The sequence below is a fragment of the Mastacembelus armatus genome, chromosome 4, assembly GCF_900324485.2.
Source record: "Mastacembelus armatus chromosome 4, fMasArm1.2, whole genome shotgun sequence".
Lineage (NCBI taxonomy): Eukaryota > Metazoa > Chordata > Actinopteri > Synbranchiformes > Mastacembelidae > Mastacembelus > Mastacembelus armatus.
This window is the reverse complement of record NC_046636.1, coordinates 3891807-3907786: the sequence shown is the minus strand read 5'-3', so window position 1 is coordinate 3907786 and position 15980 is coordinate 3891807. Positions and strand designations below refer to the sequence as shown.

The following is a 15980-nucleotide window of genomic DNA, read 5'->3' as shown; positions in this document are numbered from 1 at the left end:
AGAATAAGTTCATTCATCCATGTTTCCATGGAGCATAGCAGGCTGCATTCCCAGTAAGGTCTCTGCCCCTAATCAGCATCATCATCTACTGCTTCAATTTGGATGGTTCTTTTAAAATCTGCATCCGTGCAGTGTTAGAGAAGTGCAATATCAAATGTCTGAAATGGTCCTTAATATAAACCTATTGACAAATGATGAAAAATTTGGTAATTGGAGCCTCTTGATGGCTGGGGTCCCTGGGACACTGGCCCATTCTGCTTGTTCAGTAATCCGGCCCTGGTTACCATGCTGTTGAAGTGAAAACCACCTTAAATAAACACTGTGATTGTGAAGTAGTAATGTGGTACACTTTGATTGGTTTGCTGATGCCCAAAGCCCTTTAAGACCAATTCTGGATGACTACAGAAATTATGTTAAGAAGTTTGAGTCTCTGTGGAGTATTGTGACAGCGCTGAGACGAGGGCCGGTGACAGCAACAGGGTGAGCGCCTGATTGAATGGCAGCAGAGGACCGTACATCTTTAAATTCCTCATTATCCACTAACACCACGTCTGCTCCTATTCCATTACTTACTCCTCCGTATTGTCATGCTCCGAGAATTCAATGTAGTACCTTTTATTGTAGAAAATGAAAAATGTCATTTTCCCCTTCGCTCTCTCTCCCCCTCTCCTAACACTAATTTAAAATGTCTCATCTCCTTCTGCGTGTTCAACAGTCTGATTGCCTCAGTGCTGAAGAAAGAGGCCTAAGAGGAGGAATCCCTTCTCTTTGTGAAAAGGAGTCCAGGTGGGAGTAGAAGAGGAGAGAATGAAGTGGGATGATTCATGAAGGCGAGAATCTGCAGCTTCATCAGAGTTGGTCAAGCAGGACAGCTGCTGCCGCTGACCTCCCGAACTAGCGCAGAGACCCAACACCTTCAAGGACTAAAGGTCTTCTTATTCTTTCCCTCCAGCAGTCACAACCACTCTCCCTCCATCTGTGGTTCTTTCTTTTCCCTCTCTGCCACTTTTTCACTCTCAGCTTATTGCAGCTGTGGAGGGTCAGGACTTAACCTCCCTGAGAAATAAAGTCCTTCAGCTCTGCAGAAAAGGACAGCGATAAGGTGTCTCTCTGCCTGAAACACAGTATACATGAACACGTGTCCCTGAATGCATTATCTGTAGGATGAGCAAAGGAGCAGTAAACAGAAAGATAACTATGGCCTCCATCATGAGGCAAAAAGAGCAGATGAGATAGAGATTAACTTTCACCATTTAAACATATCTGAAAGGTACATTATACCCACCACTGCATCCACATCTGCAACATATTCTAACTGTGGAAATGTTCTGCTTTTCTTTGGCACATAACCATAATAGTCACTTTGTTTTGGTTAGAAAAGGTTTATATTGAACAACTTTGGCTCTGGGAAATTCTAACAGGCATTTTTTTCACAATACTCTGATATTTTACTGACAAACCTTCAATCAAGCAAATAATTATTAGTTGTTGCCTTAGTGGATTTTTTTTACCTATATCATAATTTTCCTTGATACATTTATTTTTGCACATAATTTCTATTTCAGGTTTTATTCGGTTTAGTTGCCTTTGTTCTTTTTGCTTTTTGTATAGTGACTAATAAAATGTATGTCAGGACTGTGACAACTACAGCTCTTTTGTAATTGCTTTTTTTATGAATAAGATCAAGATCACAAATTGTTTCCTGAAATTTTGCATCATTTGTTGGAAACACAAGTTACAGAAACAAACCAACCTTATGGACAGCAGAGAACCTTTAATAGAAAAAAATCATGGATTATAATTATTAGATAATATGTTATTTGGCCTATAATATGTTTCATAAAACCAGACTTGATAGGAACCACAAATGCTGCATCTTTATTAAACTCATTAAAATGGTGGTTGTGTTTCAAATTCACTTAGTGATTGATCTAAACATAAGCCACGATCTAAACATTAAGCCATGTAAATTAATTTAAAATGCAATTTCTTACTCTAACAAAGGCACCAAAAGCTCCAAGAATATTGATGAAGAGATAATTACTGTGTCCTGTTGTCTTTCCCAAAAGCCAGTGGTGTCCACAGACAGTGTTCCACTGCCCCCCAGTGAGGCGCTGCAGAACAGCAGGTCTGAGGATTCAGAAATTAGGATCTGTGTCACCTGCAATCTGAGAAAGATTTAGGTGTGCTCATTACTGTAACCAGAAAAGTCTGTTTGACCAGGAGCAATTGCACATCATTAGGTATTGGACCCTCTGATTTATGTAAATACCATCTAATTTACACATCAGTGTGCACTGTTTATATTCTGATTCCACCCCAAATTTAGAGTTCTCCAATCCAACCACTGCATTTGATAACATTATAAATGATCATTGACAAATTTTTTTGGGGGTATTTATGAATATGGTCTCAACAAAGCTTCTGAGCTTATTCGTTTAAGTTAAAATAAATACAAAGCAAGCCGAGCAACTGCCAGGCAGGACAAAAATACATACTTCAAATTGTACAGTGTGTCCAGGATACAGTTTTCTATTTTCTTTTCTATCTGGTGTTTAACAACTATAATTGAAATACTGCAATCCACATCCCAGTCATTTTAAGGCGCATAATGATACCAGAAGAATCGAATAATCCATGTGTTCAGTGATGCGTCTTGCCAAGGACCAAAAACTCCTCTGTTGCTTCTTTATAGGAATAATGATGACCCACAGAGCGAGCAGTGAGCGAGACCAGCTGAAAGACTGCAGCATCTCCTGTACTCAGTATTTACAACGATTAAGATGTCATGTGTCTGAGACAGAGTACAGGGTCAGGAGTCTATGTGTACAACGTTAGATGAAGAAGCTTCTTTGCTGTCTGTATATTAACGGTTAATCTGTCCTAACAAGATAGACTGGGACATGTAGGCTGCATAATGCATCAGTGATGATGGGCCCAGTAATGATGGAGGGAGGTTGGCAGCTTAGCCCTAAGTAAGCTACTTTGGCACAGGAAAACACACGGTCGTGCTGCACAGGAGTGTGTGTGTGTGTGTGTGTGTGTGTGTCCAGTTATTAAATCAAAAATGTGACACCAAGTAGCTTAAAGCACCCATAAGCCATAAGGCTATTTTGGCTTTAATTTTCTAAGTTGAGGGATGAAAGACAACCAGATATGTTAGACCACCACATTTTTAGAGAAATATTGCACTAACATAATATACGGGTTATGAAGAAACATACATTTCAGGATCATAAATGTAATTTAATGTTACAGCTGAATGTTTTACCAGCAAAAATTAAGTATTGTCTTGACAAAAACGTTCAAATTTCCTTATTTTTGGCATCTACAGTTTGACTTCATTATAGCTCAACATTGTTCCAGGTCTATTTAAAGGATCAGTGTGTGATCCAGACTGTCTAGGTAAACCCATTTTTGAGTCTCTACTATGCAAAGCACTAACATCAGCATTGTAACATTGCTAGTATGTTAATGCACAGCAAGTCTAATGTGTATCATCTTATTTAGCGTGTGAGCTTGCAATAAACTCAACGAACAGCAGATAAACAGAGATATTGGCCTGATGACGTACCAATTTCTGTCAAAACAAATCAGTTTCAGTTATTGTTATACTCAATCACCTATTAGTACCAATTTAGCAGTAAAGGAAAAGTCAATAGATTGATTCTTCCTCTGCAGACAATGAATGGCACAAGTACAAATCGTAGACCAATGTGATGGATAGACTATACCAGTAGCACTGCTCAGTCTAGAGAATAAATCCTGTTACTCTATATAACCCAACATGACACTCTCAGATCTACTCTGTCCACGAAGTATAATAGAATTCCAATTAAATGACAGTGTGACCACCACAAACTATATTCCATCCACAGAGAGCAAAAAACTACAGTATGTGTATGGCTGGGTACCAAAGAGATGCAATACTCAATATTATTTGTATGTAACAATACAACAGTATCAGATCAGTGTCTTGTGATGTTTCTGTCTTTCCCCTGTTGGGTTTTTCCTTTAGTTTAGGTCAGGAAAGTATGGAGGGAAAGCCACACAGCCCAGCAGTGCTCGCACTTCCTTAGACTTCAAACAGGTCACGAATATGGTAGTTTCCATGCATGTTTAGGATCAATATGATACTGGAAAATGAATCCTCTCCATGCTTGTTACTGAGCCAGAAGGGTGAGCATGCTTGTGCAAAATACAGTGGTATTTCTCTCTGACAGGTGAGAAGCTGATCCTGTGCAAGTCACTTGAAACTGCCCCACAGCTGAATATTTCCACTGCCAAGTTTGACTGGAGGTTTTCAGCCCTGCTGCTTTTACATCACCACAGACTGTGTCCTTGAACGTGCAAACTCTTTGTAACTGTTAAAATGTTGACTCTTAACAGTAGTGTTACTTGATATTGCCAACGCAATCCTCTATCACAAAGACATTAATTTAGGTTAGTCGTCTCTGCAGATGTCTTAACGTCTGCACTGGACGTGATCTAAGAACAGCAGACTCCTGTACTCAGCACTAATGACAGCAACATATCTTAATTTAATATCTTGTGAACACTTTTTTGAAGACATAAAACAGGATTAGAAGGGAAGAGTGTGTAAATGTGTTAATTCAGACTCAAATGACACAGCAAGTACTTCTGACATTTGAAATGCTTTATTAATTCAACTGAATTAATTTCACTACAGGAGAAAATGCATTGCAATATAAGTGGAACCTGTGCACTATGTAAAGCTGTAAAAAGTCGAGCTGTAAAGCTGACAACAGTCAGGTTGTCAGAGTGAAGGTTTAACAAAACCACAAAAGCAATGCACACAATGGCACAAGGCAGTAAACATAAGGCAGTTATCTAGTTTAACAGAAAAAAAGTCTCAACTTGAGACAATATATTAAAACGGATTAAGGTCTGTAGCAATCGATGACGCCAAAGGTGCTGAATAATGTTGCAATTTGTCAAAACATGCACAAACCCAGCCTTAAACAGGAAGACTATGAGATGGTTGAATTTTAAAATATGGATTTGTTTTCAGTGATGCTCTTATTCTCAGTTTAGGAAGTTATTTTCCAGTAGGTGGCAATGTTCTCCTCTTGAATCTCACTAATAATGATCAGTTACAATAGTAATTTCTAACTCCTTTTAATTGTAGTTTCTAGCTATTCAGATTAATATTATAAAATATTCAGCATATACTAGAGGTGCTCACAGGCCATGAAATGAGAGAATAAACATTTCAAAGAAAAATGGTGCTGCATTTTCTTCAACACTGAAGATAATTTACAACAGCATGGGGCATTCAACCAGCAACATGTTTGGACATTTACTAGGTCCAGTCCAGAAAACAAAGTCATGGTAAAACTCTCTTTACTGGAACACAGTATTTGGCATATTCTGGGCTTTTGTTTTGGAGTTATTTTTTTGGCCTGACTCCCTTCTCCTTCTCAAACTGTGCAATCTGATTGAAAATATCCAGCAGGTTAGCAGGGAGATCTTTTTTCGCCCTCCCATCTGGTTCTGAAGACAAACCACTCTGTTCGTCCTGATTTCCAGCACTTTCAGGTTTCTTACTCTGCCCTGTATATGACCTACTGCTCTCATCCCCTTCTCTCTTTTTACTTTCCTTCTCTCTCTCTTTCACCTCCCAAATTTCTTCCCCCTCTCTATTATCTCTGTTATCGTACCTACCACCATCGAAGGAGTTCCTCTTTGATGAGTCTCGTCTTATCCTGGGAGCAGAACCACATATTCCTGAATATTCAGATCGGACACTGGATTTCCGTGAATACTGAGACTCAGCTGAGGAGCAGGACACTCTTCGCTTTCTATTTTCATCTAAGCTGCTTCTCCTCTTGGAGTCACTATCTCTGGTATTATTGTCCTTCCCTCTCTCCCTGCTCTTGTCCCTTCTTTCTCTACTCCTGCTCCTCCTGTTCTCTCTGTCCGGGCTTCTACTCAGACTGTTTTTCCTTCTCTTTCCCCTGCTGTCGTTTGTGTCCCATCTCTTTCCTTCTCTACATGAAGAGTCAGACTCTTCATCCCCTGAGGCTGCTGACAAAGAATAAAGCTGACAGATTCTTTTATCGTCTGCATCCTTCCCTACCTCCCCGCCATCTGTCTCTCCAAATCCCAGTCCTCCCTTCTGGTTGAGAAAGGTGGCGGAGGTGTTGGAAGGTGCGGGGTACCACTCCACCTCATCCTCATCTTTCTCACTCATACTTTCCTCACTTCTCCTACTCTCCCTTGAGGAGATTCTGCGATGGCGTTTACTTCCATGCTCAGACTTTCTCCTCCTCTTTTTCTTCTTCTTCTTCTTTTTGGACCTCCTCCGAGAGGAAGTGGAAGAAGATGAGTTCCTGGAGGAAGTGGAGGTTGAGGAAGAAGAAGAGGCTGATCTCTTCTTTTTTTTCTTCATCCTGACAAAAGAACACATCTGCTGATTATGCTATTCTGATTAAACACCAGATTTTTTTTTTTTTTGAGTTATGAAATCCTTCATGTGTTTTCCAACAGTGCATTTACCTGCCATGCCCTTAAAAGATCAGAGCCAACTCACCTTTTCTCCTCTTTTAAGAGCTTACGCAATTTCTCAGCACTTGTCTGGCTGCTCTTAACTTTCACTTGCTCCTTGGCCAATGCTTCTTCTCGCAGGCGAATAGATTTCTTTACATTCATGGGACGAGGCAAGACAAAGTTTGACAATAGCAGGCAAAACCCCACAGACACATATTGAAACACATTTACACCATGAACCAAAACATGAAGCAGAATCCCCCCCCCCAAAAAATCATGTTTGTTTATTTGGTTGTTCGTGTTGGTGTAAACCGAATGGGGAGGAATAGGAATGTCAAACGTTTGGGAAAGGACATGAGTGTCAAAGGTCACAGATGACGGTGTTGATGGTGAAATATATGGAGAGTCACACATTTACCACAGAAAATGTGGTGTGATCCAAGAGCAGGGTAGTTGGTACAGAAGAATACGAATGGACAGGTTTGCAGTCAGACGTGCAATGAAAACAAACATGTTTACCATTGACACAGAGAAAGTTTCCACATTACCGTATTTGGTCCAGGGACACAGCACACAGCAGTGTCCAGAGGAGGAGTGGATGTCATTGTGCAGTTTATTTTTTTTCAACCCCACAAATCAGGTGACAAGGCCGTGGGAGTCGAAGGGTGAAATTGCAGAGTCCCAGGGTCGCAGACAGACACACACCAAAACACTTCATCAGAATTACAAATCACAGTGAAGGCAGCACAAAATTCATATTTTACACTGGCACAAGATGTCGCTTATGATATACATGTTAAATAAACTTTATACATAAATTAAACTTTTACATGTACATTTTTATTGTCACTTTTAACCTTTTGATTTGACTGACAGGTTGTACAAAACTATTAAATATCTTTTATTCCTTCTTTTATTTCTTGTATAAAAAAGGCTAAACACTACAATGTAAGGATCAGTATATATTATATACTGTACACAATTATTATGTTGTATGGAACTGGGAGATACCATTTGCAATTACTGCATGCAGATTAGTGACCTCTTACTAATAGTTCCACCCATCTTGGATAGATCATTTACTTCTGTTCAAACTATAAAACATGATGATGTGTAAGCTACGGGCTGCTACATAGAAAAGCTATTTATAAGCCAGTAATATTCTTGTACATTACATTAACAAATAATACTTTTCGTAGAAACATATCTCACCTTAACTGCTTCAGAGTAACTAAGACATATTTTGCTATGACACGTTAACGATCTACGAGTGGAGAGTGGCTAACAGAAAACCAGTTTGAGAGGCTATGACTGAACTAATTGGCAGCCAGAAGCGCGATCCCATATTGATTTAGCTGACAAAGACATGACAAGCATATTTTAGTTTATGTGCACGTCTTGTGTAAACCAACAGATTAGGTTATGTTAACCAGGGTATGGTGTGATTCCAGCTTGGCGAAAGAGGCACTACTTTACAGTAATGCCATCTAGAGATTAAAACAGCTATTCTTCTGAATGTATACGCTCGGTTTTAAGAACCATACCTCTCGGCAGTATGCTTGTGAGCTGCAGAGTCTAAAGATATTTCAGTTACCTTTATGTCAAACTAATCCAACTTTACAACAGTCACACAGTAAGCAGCTGCTTAAGACTGGATATTGGATAGTTACGACTAAAATATAAATGGTGTGTGTCTGCCAACTTTCCCCGACTCCTCGTGCATGTTGTGGCCCGCTCACCTGTATAGTGTCTGTGATCTTGTGCAAGGCCTCCTGTGCCTCAAGGTTACAGTCATCGAGAGACAGAGCTCTCCTATACAGACCCTCTGCTGTTACTAGTTTCTCCTGTCCTTCAAGCCTAGACACACACAAACACAAACAATAGACTTGAATAAAATAAAAACAGTTTTCACTGCAACAATTAATCACAATATTATAGGTGTGAATTCCCATCTCAACACAGAGCTCGTTTCTATTGCAAGAGCCAACCAGATTAGCTTCCAAATCAGGATTGTTCACATTGTTTTGTAAAGTTATTTCAGTTCAGCTATGTAGACCAAGGCTATGACTGAATTCTGCTGTCAGATAAATATCTTAATTACATAATAGTACGGTAAGTCTGAAAGGGGAGGTACTGACGGTAAGTGAAATGATGTGTGGAAGATTTTAACACAACGAAAATAGCCCAAAGCTCATTCCTGCTTCCGTATCCCACATAGGCTGAGCAGCATATTGATGACAGAGATGAGAGAGAGACTACATAAAGTAGCTGTAACAGATGCTGAGAAATCATGTCTGTGGTGCAAACCATCAACAACCAGCATGGCTTCAAAGCACAGAGGCTCCACTCACACAAGTAAAGTTATTATGAATTAAAATAACATTAGCATCAGCAAATTCCCCTCATAATGGTCATATTAGTCATGTTAGCATGCAAGAAAATGCTGCTGTTTAGCATCAAAATCTTTCACTTCTACTTCATAGTAGGTACTTTTCAGCACAAGAGGAACCATCAGTGACATGACTTTACGTTAGATTTGTCAAAAACTAACTTAAGTCAATGCAGCACCAGCAAGTTTATTTTAGTAGTATAAACAGCAGCTTTTGACATGAAATAAGACACACATAAATGGCCCCATGCTGCCTGGGAGAAAATTCAGAGAGCTCTTGATGGATAAAACTGAAATGTGAAAATTTTCACTAGCATTGTTGAATGTTGTGCGACCATCAGCTGATGTACATTACTTTAGCATTTCTACTGGAATTGTAAATGCAAACAGAAAAAAACCTTAACGTCTGTAGTTCTTGGGTCCATTCCCCAGCAAGGTAGTTCCTAGAACTGATTCCTTAGAACTGTTTGGTCCAAAAACACCTACTGTTTCTGTTCTGTCTTATTGTTTTATAATTTTATTTCACTGTAGAAGAACTGAATTCTAAGACCTTATCTCCTTGTTAGAACTGTAAAAACTGACACAAGTTAAAGTGCAGAACTGCTTACTGTTTTCCTCTCTCCACCAGTGTCTGGCAAAGGTATTTCTTGGCGTTGCGGTGATCTGGACAGCTCTCCAGAGCAAGTTCAAAGTCTGTAATCGCTTTTATTATGCTGCCTTTGTTCGCATACCTGAGAATAAACAATGATGGAAACAGTAAGACCAAAACCTCATGAAAGGTATCATAATGAATAACAATTACTTTCTAAGTATGATTTCTTTCTAAAGATTTCTAAGTATGATTTCTTTCAGTCAGTTGGTTTGAACCTGTTCTTCTGGTATTACTAACTGTGATACCAGACTTCCTGAAAATGGATAGAGAAATAAATACAAAAAGTATGTGGCCTGTGGAACTGAGCATGAGTCACAATACCAACATAAGCCTGGTAGCAGAAGTATTAACTCCAAGCCAGAGTTTTACAGTGATAGAGCTTTAAAGTAGTTTATATTGCTTAAAGTAACAATCCACCCACAGAGCTCCCCGTGCCACCAGTGCCTCTACGTTATTAGTGTCAATATCCAGGGCTTTATTGTATTCATTCATGGCTTCCACATGACGACCATGTTTGAAGTGATCCACACCTGCACGGACACTGACAGAACAAAGACACAGAGAGAGAAAAATAAAGTTTAAGGTCAAAGTAAGAAGAAACCAGAGCAGGAAAGACAAGATGCTAGGCTAATTCATTAATCATCATCCATTTGCTACGACAAAGTTAAAAGTTTAGAATTACCATTTCAAGGCCCAGGATGCAGACTGTTTTCTCCTGATAGCAGAAGCAAAATCCTCCTCATGGAAAAGTTTACTGTTGAGAAAATTAGCAATACAGGTAAGAAATTTCAAAGCAGTCCACCCTCAACAATTTAGACTTCATTTTTCTTCTAAGAAGATTAATATTTTTTTAACTGGAAAGTTTCTTGACATTTCAACACTCAGGGACACAGAAATATTCTTAAGCTTAGCGAGTTACAGTAGATACATCGTATGTCATCCTTGAACCCCTCAGATGGCAGTCTAGCTATCCCATGACAATACAATATCAAGACAATACATGCTATATGGGTATTAATGCAATAGTGAGCAAAATAACTCTTAGTAGCTTTCAGGTTCGTGGTTTGTAAATGAAATTATGGAAAGATACTGGAGAACAGGCTACAGAAAACTGATTGATTCAAAGATGAAGAAAGGAATTTCTTGTCCTCCTTTTTGTTTGCCAGGCGCTGAAGCATACTGGCATCACTTGCAAATGAGTAGTACGTAGTGGAATGTGTGTTGACAATTGGTATTTAGTGGTAATACTAGATTAGATAATTGCTGCGTAAGTAGTTCTTAAGAACTGCTATGACCTACTTGAGATGCATTTTATTGATTCATTGTTTTATTCCTTCATTGCACCAAGTTCTCATTTTCAGTCAAGTGAATCACAGAAACCAAAAGGTTTAATGTGGCTTAAAATAGTAGGCCATACAACAAAACCCTACAAAGTACTGTTACTGATACTCCATTTGTTGGAAAGCAAAGGGTAAGCGAGGTGACGTATTTACCTTTGCAGTCCTCTCATCATTGAGGGAGGGTGAGTGTCACTAACTCCCACCTTCTCCAGCAAGTAGTCCACTACAGAGGGGTTGTGGTAACCATGGCAACTACTCAGTATACACTGATACGTCTCACTGGAGTCACTGGCCACATGAACACTACGACTGAAAGAGAAGAAAGGAGAAGAGATAATATGGTTCTCGTTTTGTTACAGTTTAGTGTTGTGTTTTGTTACACCATGTTTTGCTGTTACCTGTAGTGTATGGGCAGCTCCTCCCGGGTGATTACTCCCAGTTTGATGTGCTTTAAGGTGGGAGAACCAGAGGCCTGGAGAAGTGACACTGTGATTTTCTCCTGGTAGCGGTCGATGTCTTTCACCCCAGCTACAAAACAAGAAAGCACACATTTTAAAATAAAGCAAATATTTTCTGCCAGACATTTGGAGTGAATAAACACCAAAAACTCACAGAGGAAATAAAGTCACATGTCTACAGGTGACATTTAACGAGGCCTAACGAACAGATGGATTTCAAGTGGTTCACATTGATTCCACACACTAAGACAATACAGCACTGAAATTTTGAGAAGTTAATTATAGTAGTGTTAACAACAGCTTTCACAAGGGTCAACAAAAGAAACTCACAAATGGACCAACGCTGAGGTCCAGACTGCCTATGTGACAGATCTAAGCAAAACGTCACGTTATTAGCATTGTTGTTGAATATTGTGCAGTAGTGACATCGCTATAGCAACCATCAGCTGGCTTACATTACTTCAACATTCCTACTTGTGGTGTGAAGGAACAAGTTTGTGAGAGGAATCTGAGCTGAGCATAATACAACAGCAGAGAATGTTTCCAGCAACTCAAAATAAAAGTGTGGGAACCGCTGTCGTAATGGAAAAGCAGCTGAGTTAATATTCATGTATAGCATTTAGTTAAGACAAATCCAACTAAGACATTAACCTCTAATGAAGTCCCCAGTCTGGTAGTAGGAAAGAGGATCATCATGGCTGCCAGAGGAGGGAATTTCTCTGATGTGACATAAAGCCTGAAAGCAGAAAGGAAATAAATGTTAGAAAACAGAATAAAACAGGTTTAATTCTAACCAGCCATAAAAACAAAAACACTTTAATGCAAACTGACTTGTGTACATGACCTGCACATGGCCTACGTTTGACAAGATCTCTGACACTGAAGCTGAAACTGCAATTCACTACCAGAAAGTCATGCGGATATTCATCATATTATTACTATGTAAACAATCTCCCCCATATTGACTTGTGTTAATAAATTAGCATTTAAACCAAGGAAAAAGTTCCTAACACTGTATGTGTGTAAATCATTGTAATATTAAAGTCACCAAAGTTCCTGAATCAGAAAACGGATTAACTTATTAAGAACTGTGTTTCTGACCCATGTCACCATTTAACACAGTGTGTAGACTGAAACAGAGATGACATTATTAAGTAAACTCCTGGAGGAGTGACATTCACATTAGACTCTGAGCCTTCAGGGCAGAACATTCCAAGAAAGCAAATATAAGGTTACAGCTATGACTGCTATGTAGCTATAGCGTCATAGCATTCATTGCTGGGATACAAAAACAACATAAATGTCAGTGGTGATACTTTTGCTTATAAACGAGCTTAACATCATTCAGAAAATCAGAATTGGTCAGTTGACAATCCAAGTCATCTGCATCTACAATGGTTGACTAATTTCCTTTTTACCTGTTAGAAAATTATGAAATTATTCATTGAGAATTAAAAAAAACTTACTGACAACTCCAAGTCTTCTATGTCTCTCTTGAGTCCTCCGGCCATGCACAGCAGCGTGAGAAAGAAGCCGTATTCTCTAATGTTGTTGATCCTCCCCACCACAATGTCTCCTCTTTCTAAGTCCCTGTACAACATGGCTCTTCTCTCCTCATATGGCACCTCCATGAATAACTCCAATGGTGGCATGATAGCACAGGGCTCTGGGAAAGCAGAGGCAACAGGGGGGAAACAAAAATGTCACATAAGCATTTCTTTAAATCAGATAACCCATAGCTGTGCTGAGAGTTTCCACATGCAGGTGATTTTTATAAATGCATCTTTTTGTCTCAGTTGCAAGAAGTGATTTAGCGGTTTTTCATGGAACATAAGGAAACATTACTGTGGACACAAATTATTATTTTTGTTTGCCATTTAACAAATTTTCCAGCTTGGTATGGTGAAACCAGCACTGACCTGCAGCCTCGTCTTCCTCGTGTTCCTCTTCTTGAACAGTGGCGGTCTTCCATGCTGGACAGAACAGGATGTCAGCCTTCCTGGCAATGAACTGCTCCACAAGTGAGCTGCCCTGCTCTTCATCCCTGAGCACATAGAACACATTGAACTGCTTCTGCCTGGATTAATGGCATAAAATATACGGATTAACCAATTAAACATGATTAATATCTCATTTATCTCCTATGAAATTAGACTTTTCAAGAGCTGCAGATAACAGGGAAAACAGGTGCCCATCGCTGCTGTTTAAATGAGACATTTATCAATATGCACAGCATATACAGCACTGTACAGATGTTTTAGGCACTTTAGGTATTTAAGATTCTTATCACACAACACTATCCGGTGTGAGATTGATCCCAGGTTCATTGTGCGGGCTCCACAATGAACCTGTGTAGGACAATCATCCCATAAAGAACCCCATAGAGAGAACCATTTTCAGAGGCAAGAAGAACCAGGAGTCCTGCAGCAGATGTCTGACCCCCAAAGAGCCCAGATCTGGGCAGTGTGGAGATCATATGATCATATAATCATATGAAGAGACAGAAACACTGGGACAGCCTGAATCTACAGAAGACCTGCAGCAGCTTGTCCAAAGTGCTGCAAAGTATCAGGAGAAACTGTGTGCAGGTCAAACCAGAGAGAGCTACTGCTGGTTTAAGGTGAAAGGGGAGAGCTGCAGATACTGGTTAGATTTAGGTTTGATTCCATTCACTGTATTTGCTATAAAATTAATTTATAAATGAAAACACAACTTATGTAATTTAGATGAAAAGCATCCCCTGTGTATTTTTACTGCCTAAAACCTTTGCACAGTACTGTAAATGTGGCAGACAATACAAGATAAGTGTTTTTCATCAGACATTGAAATAGATGTTATTAGTCAATTCTCGAAACATCTTCACAATTTGGAGCAAAATAAGTTATACACACAAACATGAGTGAGAGTAACTAGCCTGGACACTCACACCTGTCTGACTCACCTTTCATACGTGGCCTTACACAGGTCAGACACCACAGCCTGGAAGTCTGGGTTCTCTGTTTGTTCACATTTCAGTTTTCTGAACAATGACTCTCCGTGATATGTCAGACTCTGCCTCAACAAGTCTCTGTCCATTCTCTCTCTACACGGCTGCGCTCACATTATTGGGAAAATACTTCAACGTTATGTGCTGCTGTCAAAACTAATTCACGTTAGCTGTGACGTCGTGTGTGTCCTGCCGTAAAAACATAGTTTAAATCGATACACGCGCTATTTTAACAGACAAACTCTAGAAATGTGTAATTATTAACGTGCTGTTTAAGAAACAGTTTAACACACACAGGTTAAATAACCACGTTGTTTAGCTAACGTTAGCTTGCAAACACACGCATGCTAGTCACACTGCCGCATGTTTAAATGTTGTTTTCGCATAAACTCACAATACTGCGATAGTTTGCATATTCCCACTTCCTCTTGGTTTCTATAACACAGCGATACACATGCAAAAACTACTGCAACAGACTCAACTACGCAAACACAACAATAAAAAAGCTAGTAGCTACGAACGACATGGCAAGTGAGCAGTGTGCTGCATTCAAACTGTTCGGAAAAAAACAAGCCCCACCTAGGAACCATAGTGACCACCAAATGGATTAAGCAAATATCTCCGTTTTAATAATATACATTTATTTACATCACAGATATATCAGAAAGAAACTAGTCTGCATAGCAGGCTTAGACTTGATGTTTTATAGTACATTGTAAATGAAGAATAATATATCAGGAATATCAGGGGCTCTTACACAACAAGGTGTGTGTTCCAGCAGGTTAAAAATGCTGAAAAGCTACTAAATGTACAATATTCACTTTTTATCTAGACTGGCAGTTTGTCTGTAGTGTAAAAAACAAATCCCTGTCTCTGTGATGGCCTTTCAACGTTGCCTACTGGCAGCCACCAGCTGTAGAAAGGGTCCACACTGACAAATGGTGTATTAACATGCTCAGTAAGTGATGTTTTTTTAAAAAAAAACCTAAGTTGATCTGCCAGAGTGTCTGTTTTGGGTCCCTTTGCACTGAAACCACTTATTAAAGTTAGTGTGTCGAAGAGTTCATGTTGTATTTATTTCATAAATAGCTCTATTTACTGCAAATAAGAGCTTAAGAATAGATTCATATGTGAAAAACAAATAATGGTGTAATTATATATAACAGACAATTTGTTTTATCTGTTGATATCTAAATACGTAATAATGAAGAATTAAGGAGGAGTGTGCATTTTAGTACATGTACTGAAAAAAAAAACGAAATAGTTGTAAACTAGAGCTGAGCTTCGATCTCACAGAAGGTAGATGTAGGCCAAATTAAATAGGTGATACTACAAAAATAACTTAACAATAGGGAACAATAGGTTAAACTCTGGTTCCATTCAAACCAAAAGAAAAGAGAAATTGCACCTCATAAAGAAACCCGTTTGTCCACCTTCTTTAGGGTTTCCCATAATAGTTTGGCTTTCACAAAAGCCCATTAACAGCAGAGACATATTAACTGGGGGAAACTCAGTGTTGACAATAAAGCACTTTCAACCTATCAAATTCCACTTGCTTTAGAATTACCACTTAAAGTAGATCCAAAATCATCAATGTCCTCTTCATGTGACAGATATTCCAGATTCATTTTTTAAAAAATGGCTC

General features: G+C 39.1%; 1 protein-coding gene across 6 annotated transcripts; it reads right to left on the bottom strand.

Moving 5' to 3' along the window:
- Positions 1-4642: 4642 nt before the first annotated feature.
- ttc14 (tetratricopeptide repeat domain 14) lies at positions 4643-14884 on the bottom strand. Of its 6 annotated transcripts, none has more exons than XM_026323370.2 (12): positions 14291-14884; positions 13269-13393; positions 12816-13015; positions 12001-12085; positions 11290-11419; positions 11045-11200; positions 10234-10305; positions 9973-10092; positions 9508-9630; positions 8250-8367; positions 6554-6660; positions 4643-6413 (listed from the first exon to the last, which is right to left on the bottom strand). In XM_026323370.2, the coding sequence occupies exons 1-12, from the start codon at positions 14422-14424 to the stop codon at positions 5411-5413; spliced, it is 2373 nt and encodes a 790-aa protein (XP_026179155.1). In that variant the 5' UTR covers positions 14425-14884; the 3' UTR covers positions 4643-5410. The 6 variants fall into 6 exon arrangements, 3 of the variants coding, with proteins under 3 accessions (XP_026179155.1, XP_026179157.1, XP_026179158.1); XR_003296594.1 differs by having other exon boundaries at positions 6272-6413; positions 6554-6638; XR_003296593.1 differs by lacking the exon at positions 4643-6413 and adding an exon at positions 7059-7222.
- Positions 14885-15980: the final 1096 nt, after the last annotated feature.

What these genes read in the sequence shown, in the direction of transcription:
- ttc14 (XM_026323370.2), bottom strand. Translation starts at nt 14,424, where the DNA reads ATGGACAGAGACTTGTTGAGGCAGAGTCTGACATATCACGGAGAGTCA. An exon ending in TGTAAGGCCACGTATGAAAG is followed by an intron (nt 13,394 to 14,290) that starts GTGAGTCAGACA and finishes CTATGTGCTCAG; the next exon opens with GGATGAAGAGCAGGGCAGCT. An exon ending in GAGCTGCCCATACACTACAG is followed by an intron (nt 11,201 to 11,289) that starts GTAACAGCAAAA and finishes CTTCTCTTTCAG; the next exon opens with TCGTAGTGTTCATGTGGCCA.